This window comes from Callithrix jacchus, chromosome 13 (genome assembly GCF_049354715.1).
Source record: "Callithrix jacchus isolate 240 chromosome 13, calJac240_pri, whole genome shotgun sequence".
NCBI lineage: Eukaryota > Metazoa > Chordata > Mammalia > Primates > Cebidae > Callithrix > Callithrix jacchus.
The window spans coordinates 36575433-36596284 of NC_133514.1; the positions used below are offsets into that span (position 1 = coordinate 36575433).

At 39.4% G+C, this 20852-nt stretch overlaps 1 protein-coding gene across 13 annotated transcripts in view; it reads left to right on the forward strand.

The window, feature by feature from the left end:
* Nucleotides 1-20852, forward strand: part of UNC5D (unc-5 netrin receptor D) — a 560161-nt gene that overhangs the window by 341725 nt on the left and 197584 nt on the right. For all 13 annotated transcript variants that reach the window (XR_004732764.3, XM_035270258.3, XM_008979310.5 and 10 more), the window contains one exon: nt 14871-14974. Coding sequence is in view for 12 of the 13 variants with exons in the window: in XM_035270258.3 (XP_035126149.1) it covers nt 14871-14974 (104 nt within the window). In the remaining variant the exon portion in view is untranslated. The remainder of the gene's footprint in view (nt 1-14870; nt 14975-20852) is intronic.

Genomic DNA, 20852 nt, shown 5'->3' on the forward strand with positions numbered 1-20852 from the left:
GGAAGAAATGGTCAGTGGTGTCAGTGGGATCTAACGACTGGAGTAAAAAGTGAGAAGTGTTCATTACATTTGACATGAAGGCCTCCATTGACTTGGACAAAACAATGTAATGAGCCAGGGTCATGGAGATTAGCGTGGATGTAGGAATGTATAGGAGAGGAGAAAGCAGAGATGATGTAGCCAGCGCCTTCCCAACATTTGACGAAAGAGAGAACAGCTGGAGCAATAGCTGGTGTTAATGATTTGGGGAATAGATGGGAATTTAATATCAGCATGAAGATGAAATGACTTGTATTTAAAATGTGTAGAGAGGGAATAGGAGTGACAGAGTGAGGAAGCAGAGGTCAGAAGAGCTGGGTTCGAGTTCTGGAACCAGCTAACTGGTTCCATGCACTTTCAGAGTGACTCCTGATACCGGCCACACATGAGAATCATGTGGGGAAGTTTGAAAAATTAAGATTCCTGGGTCTCACTCAAGACCTTTAGAATAATATCTGGAAGGAGGGCTTGGTTTTGCTGTCTTCTGGTTTTCCTTCTTCTCACTCACCACAGTTGAATTTTCGGTCAAGATTCCTTCTCTTCCCACCTCTAAATGTTGTAGTATTCTAGATCTCCATCTGGAGGCCTCTTCCCTCCATAATCCACAGTCTCTCTTTCACTGGAATCTTTCACTCCAAGGCCTTGTGCGTGTCTATATTCTGATCATGCCCAACCTTAACATGGCACCTTGTCTACCAGATTCTTCGTCTGCTGCCTACCTGACACGTCCACTTGGATGTCTAGTAACTGACTATGTCCCAAAAAGGTACCCTTTGGTTTTCAGCCCATCAGTGTTGCTTCAGGGTGGTGGTGGAGGAAGTAGGGGGTAGTTAATGGGTACAAAAATGTAGTTAAAGAATGAATAAGATCTAGTATTCAATAGCATAACAGGGTTAACTATCGATGAACCATACTTTATATTTTAAGATAACTGAAAGAATGGAATTGGAATGTTCTTAACATAAAAAATAAATGCTTGAGGTGATTGGTATCCCAATAAGCTGATGGGATTCTTACACATTGTAAGCCTGTATCAAAACATCACTTATACTCCATAAACACATGTACGTACCCATAGTAATTTTAAAAAGCGAAAAATTATTTCTGTAAATTTGTGTTTACTTCCCAGTGTTTCCTGTTGCTGTAAAGGCACCAAAGGGGCTCCTGACAAGACCCTGGAGTCATCCTTAACTTTTCTTTCCTTCATTCACTTCCTGTTTACTAGAAAGTCCAGCCACCTCTGCCTCTAAACTGTCTCCTGAATGTGCCCTCATCTCTCCACCTGGTACAAACATTTTTTCTCTCCTCTGATAATCTCTTTGTTGCTTCCACTCTTGTTGCCTTGAAATGCGTTCTCCACGCAGCAACAAGAATGATCAGCCATTTGAAGAAAAATGCAAACCAGATCATGCTGTTCCCATAGTTGAACTTCCAATGACTTCCCAAACTTTGAATGTTTGGCCTCATAGGCATGAACCCCCATGTGTCTCTGACCTTTCCTGGCTATACTGTGCCTCCAGTCTCTGTTGCAGCCACAAGGATTTCTTTTCTTTCTCAGATCCCCATGATAGGTCCTATTTCACAGCTGTTGAACATTCACTTTTCCTGTAAAGCATCCTCTGGGTGCAGCGGTTTTCTCTTTCTTGTCATAGTTTCATCTGCATTCTGCTGGGTCATTTTATTTAAAAATATATGGATTTTCCTACCCAAAAGGGGAGCAATTTTGAGCCAAAGTGGTTCCTTAGATCTTCCTGATTCTGGCAAGACTGGCTTAAGGAAAGCAAAATACAACTTTCTTTTTTCCACTCAGTTGCTCTGTGGGGCCACGCTGAAAGCTGAGGTGCTAGATACTTGGTGACATATCCAGTGTTTACATGCCCATGACACTGGCCACATCTTGTCCCGATTGACCCTCCTGGCCTCATGGAGACATGGGTGGGGGAAGAACCAAAAAACTAATTATGTGGTTAAATTGTTTTTCTTGCTGCTGGGTTGGCTTTTTCTTTTTGATTCTTTTCTATTCTTTTGTTTTCTTTCATCCCTCTCCAGGTCTGGTAGGGAATTACAATGAAGTAGTGAGTATTGGAAGCTTAAGGTTATTTTTAGGTCATTTCTTCTTAAACTTGTTGCTAGTTCACATCCCTCTAATTTCCTATAGAAGACTCAGAGGTCACTCAGAAAGGTCAGGGATGACTCTCCATGTCCATGTGATTTTTAAAATTTTGTCCCTTCAACCATGGAGTTCGTTTTGCATTCGAATACCCAGACAGAAGCTGAGCTGCAGATAAGCTCTATTGCTGCTTGTAGATGTAGACATTAAGCTGTCTCAGGGAAGGGATTCTTGACAACAGGATGAACAGCACAGCTGGGTACAGTGGTTCATGGCTGTTATCCCAGCATTTTGGGAGGCTGTAGCAGGAAGATCACTTGAGGTCAGGAGTTGGAGACCAGCCTGGGCAACATAGTGAGATCCCATCTCTACAAAAAAATTAAAAATTAGCCAGGCATGAGGGCATGTGCCTGTAGTTCTAGCTACTTGGGAGGCCAAGGCAGGAGGATTGCTTGAGCCCAGGAGTTTTAAGCTGCGGTGAACTATGATTGTACCACTGCACTCCAAACTGGGGCACAGAGTGAGTCCCAATCTCTAAAATGGGTGGGTGGATGGATGGATGGACAGATAGATGAGCAGCATAGACTTTCCATATTCTACCTGAGGACTGAGGAGTCCAGGTGCAGTCAGTGCTTCCAGGCACTGCTCCTTTTGTTTTTGTTTTCCATCAAAAGCACTTTGATTTGGTGGTGGTTTATGCATTCACCTAGGACTCAATTTTCCCATTAGCACAGCAAGTAGAACAGCAGTCTCCTCGAATGTACAGAATGTGGAACTCGCAGATATTTTGTCCTTATAGCTTTTGGTGGAACATGATATAAACATAGAAAATAAGAGTTATCAGCATATTTTCACTTGGTTTAATGCCTTAAAAACAAGACAGAAGAGAATTTCTATGTTTTCAGTTAATGACTTTTCCTGTTGAAGATTGTTAAGATCTCCCATTTAGGTTAGGCTTCAGCTGACCTTTATGTATTGACACAGCCAAATCAATGCAGTCAATATGCAGAAAGTGCCTTCTATGGAACTTGGAAACAAAGCAAGCAGCAATCCTTTCTACAGGCATGGTTTTCTCATGTGGGGTTTCTACCCATTATTTTCTTGCCAAAGGGAGTGGTCCTGAGTGGCTTCATGGACAGGGTTGGTCATTCTGCTGCCAGATGTGCCCACCGATGTGTCCTGGGGGCCAAGAATCTACCCCCAGGCAGGAATGACACATGAACTAACTTAGTAGGATAGATTCACTTGAGAAGAATTTAAGTGATTATGGTCTTGTAGATTTTTACAGTTCTGAGTATAACCTCATTTAGAAAGAGAATCAGCAGTTGGTAGTGACAACTTAAGGTAGAAGGCACAAAATAAGTAGGTGGCAGTGGCCCTGAGACACCAGAACCCATGAGTGAATGCTATCAATAGAGAAGACCAGTAGGGCAATAGCGAGAGGTGATTGGTTAGGAGGGGCTGAAGTGACACTGCCTTGCATGTACTAAGAGGATCAGAGGATTGTGAAATTACAGTGAGCCTGTGTGTGTGTGTGTGTGTGTGTGTGTACAGAATCTCACTCCATTTCCCAGATTGGGGTGAAGTGGCATGATTATAGCTAACTATGGCCTTCAACTCCTGGGCACAAGCAATTCTCCTGCCTCATCCTCCCAAGTACCTGGGACTACAGGCATGCAGCACCAAGCCTGACTATTTTTTGTTGTTTGTTTTATTTTTTCTTGCTTGCTTTCTTTCCTTCTTTCCTCCTTTCTTTTGGGAGACAGGGGCCTCACTATGTTGCCCAGGCTGGTCTCAAACTCGTGGCCTGAAGTGATCTTTCCTCCTTGGCCTCCCCAAATGCTGGGATTACAGGCAAGAGGCACTGTGCGTGGCCCTAACTGGATCTCTTCATCTCCTTGTTTGGCTGTGTTACAGTCTCTTTAAGGCACAGTTGTATTTTGTTTCTTACCCTTCACACCTGGTCTATCTTGGTTTCCAGTCAGTCCTAAACTCATCTTTAAGATTTTTATCTTCCTAATTTTCAGTACATTCTCAATTTCTTATTGGAATATGAATGATCTTTGTTTTTATAAACAAAAGAAGCTGAACACAATAGATTTTATTGTGTTAGGAGTATCGCAATAGAAAACAGGTTAAATTAGTTCTCAAAGCATTTTGGAAAACCACAACTGTCTCCACCCAGCATAATGTGTCCCTACTGCAGGCACAACCACTGCTACTCCCTTGGCAACCCCACCGTTACCTGAGAAGCTACACTACTTGTGAACACAGGATAATGATTCGAAGTGCTAGTTATAAAATGCTTTATTGACAATAGCAATTTACCAGCAGAGGGATTACAGAGCACAAGGGATCTCACAAAGGCCCAAAGTTATTTTATGGTCCTAGAAATAGCCTTGAGGAGCCTCGGCATGACAAGACCTTTCGCATCAGCCAAACATCTTGCTGTCCCAGTAAACAGAGTCTGCTCAGTGCCCAGCATCAAGAGAAGAGAGTGCTTGGAGAACTGTAAGGTGATCCAATGGCAGCCAAAGGTAGCCCCTCTTCATTATAGCTGCAAGATTTACTGATCAGGAGTTATGGTTGCAATATTCAGGAATTTCAGGAAGATGTCATTCATATACACACACACACACACACACACACAAACACACACGTGTTATATATTGCAACCATATGTTTGTGTGTGTGTATATATGTGTGTGTATACATATATATATATACATATATATATATATATATATATTCCAGAAATATGGAAATAAACAGAACCAGTGAAAAGGTTTGTGCTATGTGCAGATTCCTATGACTAAGATGCAATTAAAGAAGAAAATTTTAGAATGTGGCATTCACTAAAGTTTGAAGGATATGGTCTTTCTCAATTCCTTCTTTGATGGACATTGTAGCAGTGAAACTTGATACAATAAAATGAATATAATACACAATGCTAAGAGGATTATACCATATATATATCTCCTGATGTATAGGAATCTGTGGGTGGCATTGTCCTTTAGTGCCAGTTATCATTCAAGGAGACACAGCTGAAATAAGAACTGGAAGATCCAACACAAAGACATGAAAGGTGGCAACAGCCTAATATCAATATGGGTTTTTAGGTCAAGAAATATGCAAAATCTGCTGGTCGCGATGGCTCACTCCTATAATCCCAGCACTTTGGGAGGCTGAGGTGGGCGGATCACTTCAGGTCAGGAGTTGGAGAGCAGCCTGGCCAACATGGCAAAACCCCATCTCTACTAAAAATACAAAAGTTAGCCAGGCATGGTAGCATGTGCCTATAATCCCAGCTACTCAGGAGGCTGAGACAGAAGAATCATTTGAACCCAGGAAACGGAGGTTACAGTGAGCTGAGATCACACCACTGCACTCCATTGTAGGCAACAAAGTGAGACTCTAAGTCTCAAAAATAAAAGGGAATGTGCAGAATCCATAGATCTAAGCAAGGTAGAGGGTTTAAGCCAGGCTTGCGGGAGGAGCAAAGACAATGTGTCAAATTCAAGAGTATCACAATGAAGAAAAAATTGACCTAACAAGAAGCCTTTTATGTGCTTTCCCTTGGGAACTGGAGTCAGTAGCTGACTTCTCAGGTCATAACCGCGCAGAGTGGGAGGATTGAGGCGGAACCATGCAGAAGCACCAGGCCTTGACTTTGCTGGTGCGCATCTATCCTGCATGTGAATTAGCCCTTTTATTATAATAAATGATCTGTATTTGAGTAAGTTACGAATTCCTTTTATGTAAGACAAATGGGATTTGTTGTTTCTTCAGCAAAATATGGGTGGAAAAGATTCAAAGCTGATTTGAATACAGTGTAGTTGGACGCTAATAGGATATCAGACCATCCTTCTGGAATCTTAACAAATGGCTTTGACTATGACTATTAAAAAAATGACTATGATTTTTCACTGGCTGATTTGGTTTGAATGAGTAAATTATTTTTATTTCATTGCATTAACTGCCAGAACACTGAATGAGCCGATAACTCCCTGGTGTTGCTGAGCTGCAAAGAACTATTATTCGGAATTGAATTTTTATTGATTTTCTTGTGCTACAATGACTTTTCTAACATAGTAGCATGAAAGGAAAATGAGAAAAAGGCCAAATAGGGCATGGGGTGAGGAAGGGAGGCTGCTGCTTCCCAAGGTCTAGCCCCAGATATACTGCTTATTGGCAGGTACTGCTGACTCTAGATGATCTTGTTGCCGGTCATATGATTTACAGGTTAGCCAAGTACCTGGCTTCGTCACCTCTCTTCCCCTCTGCTGTCTTTGATTCTAGGCATTGTGGACCTTGTTCGCATTCTGCTGGGGAACTGAACAGGGTGATGGGGTGAAGAAGAAACAGTGCTGCTCCAAATTGATCTGTGCCGATGATTGTTCATACTATTCAAGCACACACACACACACACACACACATACACACACACAATGTGTGTGTAAAGGTGATAGTGAATGAGTGTGTTGTTTTAGCATCGTTGCAGTGCCTATTGCATGTACCTGTTCATGGTTTTGTTTTTCCTAGTCATTTTAACTGCCAGAGACTTAGTTGCATATTAGCTCATAGTCATCATTCAGATGAGTTGAAGTGGGAATTAACATTTGCTTATTCATTCATTCATTCATTCAACAAATATGTATTAAGCCACTATCTTTCAGCTGCCAGAAATCTGTCAATAAACAGAACCAATGAAGAGTTTGGCCTTCATGTGCAGATTCCCATGACTAAAATAAAATTAGAGAAGGGTATTTCAGAATTTGCAATTCTGAAAAGTTTGAGAGAGATGATCTTCCTTGCTTACTTCTTTGATAGACATCGTAGGAGTGAAACTTGGTACAATAAAATGAAACAAAATGTACTTCTCTCCTGGCTTCTGATACAGTTTGGTCTAGTACAGAGATGCTTGACAACTCATAGAAGAAAGGGATCTTTTTTTGGACATGATTTTTGGTGGCTATAAAAGTAATCCATATTCATTACAGAAATTTTGGAAAATGCAGAAACAGATAAAGGAGATAATTAATATACAAAATTTCATCCAGTGGAAAAATCTTTAAAATGTTTAGTAGTTTCTTTTTAGGGTTTTTCCTATAACTATAATAATATAGATACTAATCCCACACCAGTTGCTATTTTCAGATGGTAAGGTTTTATATTTTTAAACCACATTTATGCGTATGTATGCAACTTGATTCAGTTCCCTGATACAGAACAATGTGACAGTGACTGCTTTTCTTCTTCCCATAGACCATGTGCACACGATTATGAGTGAGATCAGAGGGTGGAAATCTATTTATGCCCCTCCCTCTCAATATACATGAATAGAAGACAAGTCTAATAAAAGAGTGTCCTCAAGTGATGTGAAAACTTGTGGAAAGAGAGGTAGCTAGGCAGGCATTTTGCAGAGACTTGCAAGAAAAAAGTGAGAGAGCATATGTATAAATGTTTAAAAGGAAGGGGATATGGTGGTTATGCCTTAAACCAGTGCAAGGAGCTTCTCTGCCTCAGCTGAGATATAAATCTCGGAGAAACTTTTCTGCAATCTCTAGATTTATATGGGCCCCACTGTGCTACATTTACAGGGTACTTCCCCACTGCTCCATCTCATCATTCAGACATATAATTCTTAATTGCTTGTTTAATAGCTAGTCACCCTGCTAGAACATATGCTATGGGAAGCCAGGGAAGTCTGTGGCATGTTCAGTCAGGTACCCCACTGCCTGGCACCATGTCCAGCCCATGGTCAACAGAGTGAGTGAGTGAAGAAGGCTATTGCACTTCTACAGAACACCTGAAGGCAAATTAAGAATTACCTACCGGCTGGGTTCAGTGGCTCATGCCTTTCATTCCAGCACTTTGCGAGGCTGAGGCAGGCAGCTTACATGAGGTCAGGAATTCAAGACCAGTATGGCCACCAAAGCAAAACCCTGTCTCTACTAAAAGTACAAAAAAGTAGCCAGACATGGTGGCACACACCTGTAATCCCAGCTACTCAGGAGGCTGAGGCAAGAGAATCGCTTAAACCTGGGAGGTGGAGATTGCAGTGAGCTGAGATTGCACCACTGCACTTCAGCCTAGGTGACAAGAGTAAGATTCCATCTCAAAAAAAAAAAAAAAAAAAAAAAAGAGAAGGATTATGTACCAAAAAAGATGTACCTACTTTTATTTGGAAGTAGATGCATTTAATAACAATACAATTACTACATTTGGGAGAGAATGTTTTTTACTACTAATATGCATATGATAGAGATCATGCTCTCCACTCTATTTATATAGCAGTTAATCTGAATATTTACCTATCATTTTAAATACTTTGAACTTATGATTTTTAATGGTTGCATAGTGTTCCATTGTATGATGCACCAAAAAATTAACCACCCCAATATTATTAAATATTTAGGTTATTAGCAAGTATTCATAATTATAAATGAGTATTTGAGCAATGCCACTATGCATACATTTTTCTGTGGAGCTCTAATCATATTTTAAGAAAACTTTAGAAGTGGAATTATTGAATCATATGAATGATTTTTAATAATAACTATATTGAAATATAATCCACATACCATGCAATTTACCTGTTTAAAGTGTACAATTTGGTAGTTTTTAATCTACTCACAGAGTTGCATAACAATTACCAGGGTCAATTATAGAATATTTCTGTCACACTATAAAAATCCACCAAAACTATTTATCTTAGCTGTCCTTCTACTTCTCACTCAGCTGCAGCTCTAGGTAACCATTCATCTATTTTCTGTCCTATGGATTTACCTATTCTATATATTTCACATAAATGAATCATACAATAGGTGCCCTTTTATGAATAGCTTCGTTCACTTAGCACAGCATTTTTAAGATTCATCCGGGTTGTAACATGCATCAATACTTCTTTCCTTTTTATTGCTAAAAAGAATCCATGCTGTTAATCTATGAATTTTTGAAGTAATTTTGGTACACATTACAGCTCTCTCTTTATATATGCTCATTTTTACTTGTAGCAATGTTTAGGACTGCTGAGTTTCTTATATGCTTGCTAACCTTGGGCATTATTTCATGAAGAAACAAAACTAAGCCTCTCTGGAAGAGGAAGGAGATTTATTGATGGTTTAGAATTCATATTTCTTTAATAGTTAGTGATTTGGCCCTTTTAGATATTTTTATTAGCCACTTGTATCTCCTCTTGTGTAAATTTTGTTTCACATCCCTTTGCCATTTTATTTGATGGTACTGTTTGCATTTTGTTTCATAAGAGCTTTTTACATATTAAGGCTATTAACCCTTTGCCCTTGATGTTGCTTATAATGTTTTAGATAAAAACAATTTTTTTAATTTTGACAAAACACTATCTACCAGGCATTTCCTTAAGGGCTCTTAAATGTCAAGTCTGGAAAGGCCTTCCTGTTCCTAAGAGCCAATAAATATTTTATTTTATTACTGCTGTAGTTTTATGCAAAAATATTTCTTATAAATATGGGATTTATTTTGGTATAAAGACATCAACCTAATTTTATTTTTTTCTCCGTAATGGCAATTACTCATCTTAATACCTTTTCCCACTTAATTTGTGTATCATTTTTATCATATACTGCATTATTCTTTTTATTTGAGTGTCTCTGAAAAATAAACTGGTTTATAGTTAATTTGTCTGACTTATGACAAAGCTACCCTATTTTAATCATCATGGCTTTAAAATAGGCTCTAGTCACATACGTGACCTCTATGAAGCTCTGTTAAGAAACCAGTGCTCTTAAATGAACTTCACATATATTAGCATTTAGTCCTTAACAAAATGTATGTGAATTATTATCCTCATACCACTGATGAAGAAGCTGAAGCAGAGAGATTAAAGATACTGAATCAAGGTGCTCGTAAGTAGTGGTCCCAAATTCTAACAAAAACACAGGCTCTAGCCTCCACCTTCCTCGCCAGTGGGCACTCCTGCCTGGTGGGGGTCCTGAGACAGGAGCAGCAGGTTTCAGTCCAGACCATTCATTATCATGCATATTTATGGTACATCATGCATCTTTCTTCCCTGATCCTTTGGATATTTATCTGAATATTTTCAGTTATATTATAAAAAGTATTTAGGTTTAAAATTTTAAGTGTTTTTATTGCCCAGTGCCAGGTTTTTAAAAACCACAAATTCCAAATACTGAAATTATTACATTGAGTTGTTTTTCATTGGTTAGTTTATTTTACAAGTTAATGTTTTCAGGAAGAGTATGTGGCTGCTTACAATGTCATGGCCTTATCATGTCTGAGACTACGTTATTGTTAGGTTACTCATGAATACTAACTTGTTTGGAAATAAATTAGCGCCTATGGTTTTTACAAAAAAAAAATCCAAAAATAAAAAAAAATGATTAATTATACTCTGATATACCAAAAAATATAGGAAATAAATTCCATATTCTTGTTCCATTATTCTTTTTGTTTTCTGCAAAAATACTCAAATTTATTTTTGCATTTTATTAGTTTTGTTAACAGTTTTATCTAAGATCTATCTAGGGTTGTTTCTTTTTAAAACTAGTTTGGCTTATTTCCAGTGAGTCATTTTGCAAACTCAAGTCCTTATTTAGCTTAGAGAACTATTATTATTAAATTGGTTTTTGTTTCTTTCAGTTTATTGTGTCCTTTTAAAATTCCTATTATATGTAACATTGTATCCCTCTTTCTCCACTTTGTCATTTATTTCATTCTACCTCTGACAAATTCATTGTCACTTTATCACTTTCCCCTTACTTCATTTACTCACCAGGTATTTATTAAGAACCTGCCCTGTATCAGATATTATAATAGGCACCGGGAATGGAGGGGTGAAAGTCTTGGACAGAGAGACTTTTGTAGACCTGATGATTGAACAAGGAAAACAGATGAACCATAGATAACAAGTCACCATAAGCAAAATAACACATAAGCAAGTTACCATAAGCAACAGATGCACCAAACAGACAAGTCACCAAAAGCACCCTACTAAGGACATTTCTTACACTGTTAACAGCATAACAGTCTTTCATGTCTGTACCAACTGGTCTATCTATAAATTAAGCAGAAGGGAATGGGGCTCCTTTGCTGGGCTGGGCCCAGACTCCCTGTAATGTTTCTACAGTTCCCCCTTTGACTCCTTAGTCCTTCCATTTTATTATATTAATATTTTCTGTTAAACTAACTGATGTACTTGCAATTTTTCTGATACATCCTGACTGATATGCCTGTCTTCTGCTTCAGTTTTCTGCAATATTCAATATGCTATTTACTGTCTCCGTATTTATTTATATATTTCTAAATCAGCAGTTATGTTTTTTCTTTCTTCATAGTGGCAGTTTCTTGATCTCAGATGTTATCCTATTTATAACTCTCTACTCTAGATTCTCAGTTGCTATTTCCCTTTGACTTTAAAGAACTAAAATTAGAAATCATCTAAAAATATGCCTCTTGCTTCATGTCTTTTTAGAGGAAGAAATCTATTTTCAGTTCTGCGGTTTGCTTCCTTATCTTGTAGTGTATTTCTTGTTATATGGCTAAGGATGTTTTCCCTACTATTAGAAATCAGATCAGTTCCTGTCTGTTTCTTTCAAGCCTTGGAGCTCATATAGGTGATTAAAGTGTTCAGATTGCCTAGTCAGAAAGAAATTAGACTGGGTGCCCTATGGTGAGTATCATAGCTATACCACTGTGTCTAAAAAGTTTATTTCCGTCATTTCTACTATATTTGGTAGCTAACTGAAATTTTTTGCTGAGTTTACCCTCCTTAGGATTCAAAAGTTTCCCCTCCTTAGTAGTCAGCGTCTTGGTACCAGTATCAGGTATAAGCCAGAACTAGGGCTCCATGATTTCTCACTTGGTGTAATGATATCTGATCATTACAGGTCTCTAACAGCGGCCTGTTACCACTGTTGGATCCAGATATATATATATAGTGCCCTGTTATTTCCTGTCCCTCAACCATTGCCTTTCATTGTTGTTCTTTTTATGGATACATTTGGGAGGGAAATATGTGTTTCGCTAGGACTCTTCCAATGATTTCAAATGTCATTTGGAAAGAGCAGCAGGTTGAATTGGTCTTTTCTTCTACCCCATCTTGGCTTTGTGAGATCTATTAGAAGTTCTGCAAAGTTTCTAGTTTATGGACAATACCCTTTCCTAGTTCCCACTATCAATACAGTCCTCTCTCTCTCTCTCTCTCTCTCTCTCTCTCTCTCACACACACACACAAATGTGTAAATTATATATATATATACATGTGTGTATATATGTATGTATGTATTTACTTACCTGAGAGGCTGGAATGGGGAGAAAAAAATGACTTCCTCCAGTTGTCTTTTCAACTGATAATGTAGTTAATGTAGTAGTGTGGAGATAGCCATAAACTAAGTATGTTTTACCTTTTCCATTTCTGTTGATCAAATAAAGGACACAAAAGTAGAATGTAAATAGAAAGTTGTACTGTTGGTTTTCCATACTTTATGGGGCTGAATACAGATTCGTTAGTGATGTCGAAATTGGGATCATCATTTAGCAGCACTGAGCAAAACTTCCTTTAGAAAACAAAGCAATTAAGGCAAAGGAAAAAGAATTATATACAAACCAAACAAAATAAGCTACACAAAAACACAACTGCTAGCCAGGCACAGTGGGTCATGCCTGTAATCCAAGCACTTGGGAGGCCAAGGTAGGAGGATCACTTGAGCCCAGGGGTTGGAGACCAGACTGGGCAACAAAGCAAGAAGCGAGACCCTGCCCATTTCTACAGAAAATTTGTTTAAAAATTAGCTGGGTGTGATGTCACACACCTGTAGTCCTAGCTACTTGGGAATCTGAAGTGGGAGGATAGCTTGAGCTTGGGAAGGTCAAGGTTGAAGTGAGCTAAATACCACTGCACTCCAACCTGGGTGATGGAGTGAGGCCTTATCTCCAAAATGAAACAAAACAGCTCCTTCATCAGCAAACTGACACCTCATATGTTAAAGTCACTCTCACTCCATGATAGACTAATTGTGATATAGTTCTGATAAATAAGCAAGTCATATAGAGGAGGGATTTTTGACCCAAAGATCCCTTGCTAGACAGCAGAGGAGAATTGTGTGGGAAACGTGAGATTTGTCATTCTGGGTTTATTCACAGTACCTTCCCAATTTTGTTGTCAGCTATGTGACCTTCATCATACTTGGAGTCAGAAGTCCTGAATCAAACAGGCTGTGGCAATTTACGGTTCCCAGATAGAGGGAAGCTGGCTTTAAAACTCAGGGGACAGAGGAAAAATGAGAGAATGGATCTTGTCACCCACCTGCAGTTTGAGTCGTTTTAAGATATTTTTCCTTATGTATAATCATGAAGATCTCCAAATATGTAGCACTGCTACTAACAAAAGACACTGGTTGCCTCTGGGAGGGAAAACATTAAGAGTAAAATTCAGAGGAAAGTGAATACATGGCTTGCTGTGCTTGTTATTCATTGAGTGTTTTTGACTTGCTAAAAGCAAGTTTAATGTATTTATACAATTTATAAAGATGTAACTGATTCTGGAGCTCTCCTCTTACAGGGAATATATTTCATGTTATTGTAAGCACTGAAGAAAATTAAATCAATAAATTCACAGCCCATAATTTGAGATACTCAATTTGAAGAAAAATGTATTGTCAGGGAGGGAGAGCAAAATCTTCTGCATTGAGGAAGACTTGTAAACAACCTGTCTTTGCCCTACTATCCTGTGCTTTCAAGTGACAGCAAGAATTACCCTCATGCTGCAAGATTATCAAAGAGTTGTCATGACACCTCCAGAGAAGTAAAGGCCAACTCCCCACCTTTTTTTTTTTTTTTTTTTTTTTGATGCAGCGTGTGCTCAAGTGGAAAGCAATGCAATTGACTCTTTCTGCACTGTCCATCTATGTCCTTTTCCCTGAGAAGGCTTTGCTGGTTAGCACTCCGCCCGGGTGTCAGGGAGCTGAGTGTACTGTTCCCCATCACTGGCACCGATGCTCTCTGTGACCACTGGCAAGCCAATTAACCTCTGCAAGTGTCATTCTTCCAAGTGTAAAAGGTTAATAGTACAGCTTGTTTGCAAAGTGCCTGGAGTCTTCCATGAAGGGCATTAACCAAATACCTAGCATTGCTGTTTGACTGGAGGGTGTTGTGTTTTATAATTATATGTTTGGTTGGATAGGTTATAGATTTCGTTGTGGTTGAATGTTGCCCCTTCTCCCTGGTTACAAATAAAAAGACTAATAGGTAATCTTACTCTATTAGCATCTTCTAAAGCCCCCCAGAGGGCTAAGGGAATGGCAGAGGTTACAGATTAATAATGCATCCTTTAGTTAATAGAAAAAAAACATGTGCATCTCAACTGCATAATAGCTGTGGATGGCAATTTATTAGGCCAAGTGTTTCATCAGATGCTCAGTAGATAATGCTGGCAAAGACTCATGAAACAATGAGGTTGTTCTGTTTTGTTTTTTACTCTCCTAGTTAATTTCTTCCATGCTTCATATTAATACAGAACATCAGAGACTGTTTTTGCCACGTTATATTTCACATGTGTTTATAAATATTTGGAAAAATAATTCTTTTATTCTGGAATTTCTGAAACAAATGACTTATATGTGTGTGTCTTCATTGTGACATTAAGCTTTTTTTTGTACTTGGACCAAATTTGAGTAACACTGGACTTGAGGCAAAGTATCACCTATCTCATGCTTTTTTGCAGATTTACGGAAAAACTTTGAACAAGACCCACAAGGAAGGGAGGTTCCCATTGAAGGCATGATCGTGCTGCATTGTCGCCCACCAGAGGGAGTCCCTGCGGCTGAGGTAAGACAGGCTCCTGGGAACCCATGTCTGGGATTCCTGTTGCCTGGGCTCAGTTGCTAAAGATGATGAAGAAATTGTTAAGGAAGGCTGGGCACAGTGGCTCACGCCTATAATCCCAGCACTTTGGGAGGCCAAGGTGGGTGGATCACAAGGTCAAGAGATCGAGACCATCCTGGTCAAAAAGGTGAAACCCCGTCTCTACTAAAAATACAAAAATTAGCTGGGCATGGTGGTGCGTGTCTGTAGTCCCAGCTACTCGGGAGGCTGAGGCAGGAGAATTGCTTGAACCCAGGAGGTGGAGGTTGTGGTGAGCCGAGATCACGCCATTGCACTCCAGTCTGGGTAACAACAGCAAAACTCTGTCTCAAAAAAGAAAAAAAGAAAAGAAAAGAAAGAAAGAAATTGTCAAGGAAATAAGCTAGAAAGCAACTTGTCTCCCATCCACTTCTGTGTTTGCACAAGGCCCTTGTAGGCAGCCTGGCTAGGATTTAATCTGTGTTTTTGGCTCTGGGGACCTTGAACCATGCAGATGCCATTCTTTCTGTCTTCAGTCAGGATCCCCTGATATGCACATTGGCTTATGGAGCAAATCTGAGCTTTAACAGGCAAACATGCGTGAAAAAGCCCATAGGAAAGGTCAGAATTACTCAGTCCCAGTGTCACTGGTGTTTGTTCATTCTTCACTTTTTTGTGGAACAAGCGTTGATTTATTGAGTGTTTGTTACGTACTCTGCACTGTGCAGACATCAGGGATATAAAACATGACGAAGCCACGGGTCTGCGCTCTGTTATCTTTCCTTCACAGCGAGGTGTCCAGAATCCAGAGTCACAATGGTTTTTGCTTCTTGAATGTTTTCTAGAACGTCTGCCACACTATTTGAATATAATTGTCCCTGGTGTTAAACTATGGTTATAGGAAAGCCTTTCTAAATCTTTTATTCACAATGAAAAGATGGCTCCTGATAGACAAGTAATATAGCTATTATTGGAGGAAAAACACTAAGAAATATAAGGCATGCTTAGTATAATGAAAAGTTTATGAACTTAGGCCTGTGAACCCTGAACATCTGAGACAGGTCTTAGTTAATTTAGAAAATTTATTTTGGCAAGGTTGAGGACACGCGCCTGTGACACAGCCTCATGAGGTCCTGACGACATGTGCCCAGTGTGGTCAGAGCACAGTTTGGTATTACACCTTTTAGGGAGATATGAGACTTCAATAAACATATGTAAGATTAACATTGGTTCAGGTCTGGGAAAAGCCAGACAACTGAAAGCAAAGGAAGGAGGAGAACTCTGGAAGCAAGGAGTGGGCTTCTAGGTCATAGATAGGTAAGTGACAAATGGTTGCATTCTTTTGAGTTTCTGATTAGCCTTTCCAAAGGAGGCAATCAGATATGCCTTTATCTCAGTGAGCAGAGGGGTGACTTTGAATAGAATGGGAGGCACATGGCCCTAAACAGTTCCCAGCTTGACTTTTCTCTTTAGCTTAGTGATTTGGGGGCCCCAGGATTTATTTTTCTTTCACAGGCCTGAGTTCAGCAGTATGCGGTCCAGGTTTGATTCTTTTGTGGGAAGCTAGGACACTGCTTGGAGCTATTGTTTATTCACTGAGAAGCAGATATACAAAGAGAAAGAAAAAAACCAGGAGCCTTTGCCTCATATTTTAGTAAAATTGGGATTTTGTAATTGGAAGGACAAAAAAGGAGAGAAAATAAAGGAGAATGAAAAAACACACATACTTCCATATTTAGAAAGCATGCTGGATGGACACTATTCAAAGCTCAAATGGCTCACAGAAATGAAGTAAACGGACTTGAAAATTAAAGTGAACCCTCCATGCATGATATAAAATGATTAGAAAGGAAAATACTTATTTAAAACAAAAAAGATATTGATCTCCTCCTTTTGCTGCCCTCTTGTTTCCTGCAAACAGCATGCCCTCCTTTCCTGAGCTGGCTGTTAAGTGTCAGGGAAGGGAATGTGTCCCTCTCGTTTAGGATGTCACATATGTTCCTGGGAGCCCAACAGAGGTATCACCAGTTCTCTACATTCACTGCCCATCTTTCAAAAACCCAAGTTTCAAATGTTTTATGCATTAAAGTGTCCAGCCTCTGTCATGCCAGCTGTGTGAGTCCCCTGGTGCACCCATGTTTCCTGCTGGTTCTGTTCTGGGTCACTACCATTGACTTTGGCAGCAACAGAGAGGGGTGCTAATGTTTTTATGAGCTATCAGCCTATTGGAACCTAGCATACTCCAGATCTCTAGTAATCTGTTTTTATTTCAGATGGATGATAACTTAGATATTTACCTGGCATAACTTTTGCATTTTTGAAGCAGAGAAGCCGATGCTTATATCAGTGACCTACCAAAGTTCTTGTAGTCATTTAAGGGCTCTGTTCAAAATTCTTCAAACTCCAAAGCACTCCAGGTAAAAGTCTATGTTCTTTTCGTGCTTTATAAGATTCAACATAATCTGGCCTGGTGCAACCCTATTTATTTATTTATTTATTTATTTATTTATTTGGCTCTGCACCTGACCCCACTATAGCCATCCTGTCCCTTCAATCTCTCTCGGATGCACCAGCCATGCTCCTACCTGAGGGCTTTTGTATGTGCTGGCCTCTGCTGGAGGGCTCTTCCCCAGCTGTCACACTGCTTTGTCCCATCTTTCTTCAGGGCTTACTCAGATATCACCTGCTCAGTAAGACCTGCTCTGTACACTCTACAAATGTTACCAATATCTGCTTCCCCCACTCTACCTTTTCCCTCCTGTTTTCCAGCAATTTATCCTAGTAGGTATATACTTTCTTTTTACCTCTTATCACAAGCATACTATATTTACATAATTGCTGTCTACCCCACTGGAACTTAAGTGTAGTGAGGAAAATTTGTGTTTACTCCTCTTCATTGCTGTATCCTCAGAACATGAAACAGTGCTGCTCATGGATATTTTCAGAAAGGTGAAAGATTTTTAGCAACAGTTGGCGAGGATGTGGAGAAAAGGAAAGCACTGCTCACTGTTGGTAGGAATGAAAATTAATATAGCCATTATGGAAAACAATATGAACATTCATCAGAATGTTAAAAGTAGAGCTACCACTTGATCAAGCAATTCTACTACTAGGTATATATGAGGTATATGCCCAAAGCAAATGAAATCACTATGTAGAAGACATTGCAGCACTGCTCACAATAGTTCCATAGTAAGACGTAGCATCAACCAAAGTGTCCATCAGTGGACAAATGAATTTTTAAAATGTGGTATATATGCACAATTAAATACTGCTCAGCCTTTAAAAGGAAAGAAATGTCATTTGTGACAACGTGGATGAACCAAGCAGACAGTATGTCAAGTACGATAAGCCAGGCACAGTAAGAAAAATACCATGTGATCTTACTTCTATGCAGAACCTAACTGAAGTCACAGAAGTAGAGTAGAATGGTGGTTACCACGTGCTGGGGAGATGTTGGCCAAAGGGTATAATATTTCAGTTAGACAGGAACATGTTTATTGGTGTGTTGTACAATATGGTGACTATACTTAATAGCAATGCATTGTGTTCTTTAAAAATGCTAATAGTACATTTTAAATGTTCACATCACAAAAAGAACGATGTGTGTCATGCAATACATACATTAATTAGCCTTATTTAGCCATCCCACAGTATATACATATTTCAAAACATAAATGAAAAATATATACAATTTGTTTTTAGCTTAAAAAGTAAATTTAATTAATTAAGTTGTTTATTTATTTGAGGCAATGTTTCACTCTTGTTGCCCAGGCTGGAGTGCAATGGCGTGATCTTGGCTCCTAGCAACCTCCACCTCCCAGGTTTAAGTGATTCTCCTGCCTCAGCCAACAACTAGCTGGGATTACAGGCATGCGCCACCACACCCGGCTAATTTTGTATTTTTAGTTGAGACAGGGTTTCTCCATGTTGATCAGGCTGGTCTCAAACTCCCAACTTCAGGTGATCTTCACGCCTCGGCCTCCCAAAGTGCTGGGATTACAGGCATGAGCCACCATGCCCAGCCAAAAAATAAATTTTAAAAGCATGCTTCTCACATCCAGTTGTTCAATAAATATTTGTTGAATGTGAATGGAAATTAGTCTGCTAATTATACTGATGAATATTTAAGTTTATACCAGGATTAGCCCTAGACAAAATGTAAAATACATTAGACAACATTTTGGCTACACAACATATTTTGTCTTATGATTAAGTACTAACAAGTAAAGAAAACATTCCCCACCTGCTTTTTTTCACATATGCAAAAATAAATTTATTGGCTCAATCACTAGTCCTACAACTAAAGAAATAAAGATGTATTTTCACTTCAAGTTTGATTCATTTTTAATAGTAAAGAACACCTCAATGCAATATTTAGACATTTGGCTGATTGTTAAACATTAACTAAAATGGAGCTTTTGCTGAGAGAGTGTTGCCATGTTTTTAAATTAATAGACATTATGTGAAACCATTTTGAATTAACATAAAAGTTGAGGTAGTACTACAGGAAGTTTTCATGTACCTTTCCCCCTCCATTTCCTTTTTTAAGTTTTTTTCTTTTTTGAAATGGAGTCTCACTCTGTCACCCAGGCTGCAGTACAGTGGCGTGATCTTGGCTCACTGCAACCTCTGTCTCCCGGGTTCAAGCAATTCTCCTACCTTAGCCTTCTGAGTAGCTGGGATTACAGGTGCCTGTCACCACACCTAGCAGATTTTTGTACTTTTAGTAGAGATGGGGTTCACCATGACAGGCTGGTCTTGAACTCCTGACCTTGTAATCCGCCCTCCCAAAGTGTTGGGATTATAGGCATGAGCCACCGGGCCTGGCCCAGTTTCCTTTTTTGTAATCACACCTTACATGAGCGTGGTGCATCCCTTCCAATGGCCAAATCAATATTGATACATTCTTATTAAGGAGAGTCTAGAGTTTGCATTAAGGTTTACTCTGTGTTTTTGTCTGTGGCTTTCTTTAAATTTTATTTCAAATTCAGGAGTCCATGTGCAGGTTTATTACATAGGTAAATTGCATGTCACCAGAGTTTGGTGTACTTACAGATTATTTTGTCACCCAGGTGATAAACAGTACCCCACAGGTAGCTTTTTGACTGTCTTCCTCCTCCTACCCTCTCCCTTCAAGTAGACTGCAGTGTCTATTGTTCCTTTCTTTGTGTCTACGTGATCTCAGTGTTTAACTCCCACTTTCTGCCCTCACTGCTTGTTGAAGACATAAATTTAGAAAAAAAAAGAACAAAAGAGAGAAGAATAAAGGATGTACAGTCTGGTAAGATAGTAGCCAAAAGCAAAAATATATTTTGGTCCATAAGTGCACACATGAGCGTACATACGCAGCCACTCACTCTGAAGTATCTTTCAAGAGAATGCAGGGAACTTATGAATTACAGGAACTCTGCGGCTATTCAGGACTGAGATTGGGAGAGGATTCTTATGAGAGGACAGACTGGCTTCTAGAAGGTGAACGGCAACCCCATCTGTTCAGTTATTTAGAGGCTGAACTCTGGTGAATGCTTGGAAGCAGCTCTTTACACATCCCTCCCTCTTCCTTGCCCCAGCGCCCTACACATGAAGGCAAATGAGCTCTGTAGATTGGCTCAGACCCTTTTCTTTCTTCATTTGCTTCTGAGGGTGCTTTTCAGCTGTAACCACAAGGAGGAGAGCAAGATATGAAAAACTTTCACTGGCAGCGCCGTCCAATGTCAGTGAAAAAATATTTGGGAGAGCTGTGGAATGAGGGAACACAATATAGACATATCAGAAAGTACACTTCCTTTTCTGGTATCTGCCTTTCTGACACATTTCCAAATTGTAGTTATTCACTTTCTATATTAGTTTCCTAGGGCTG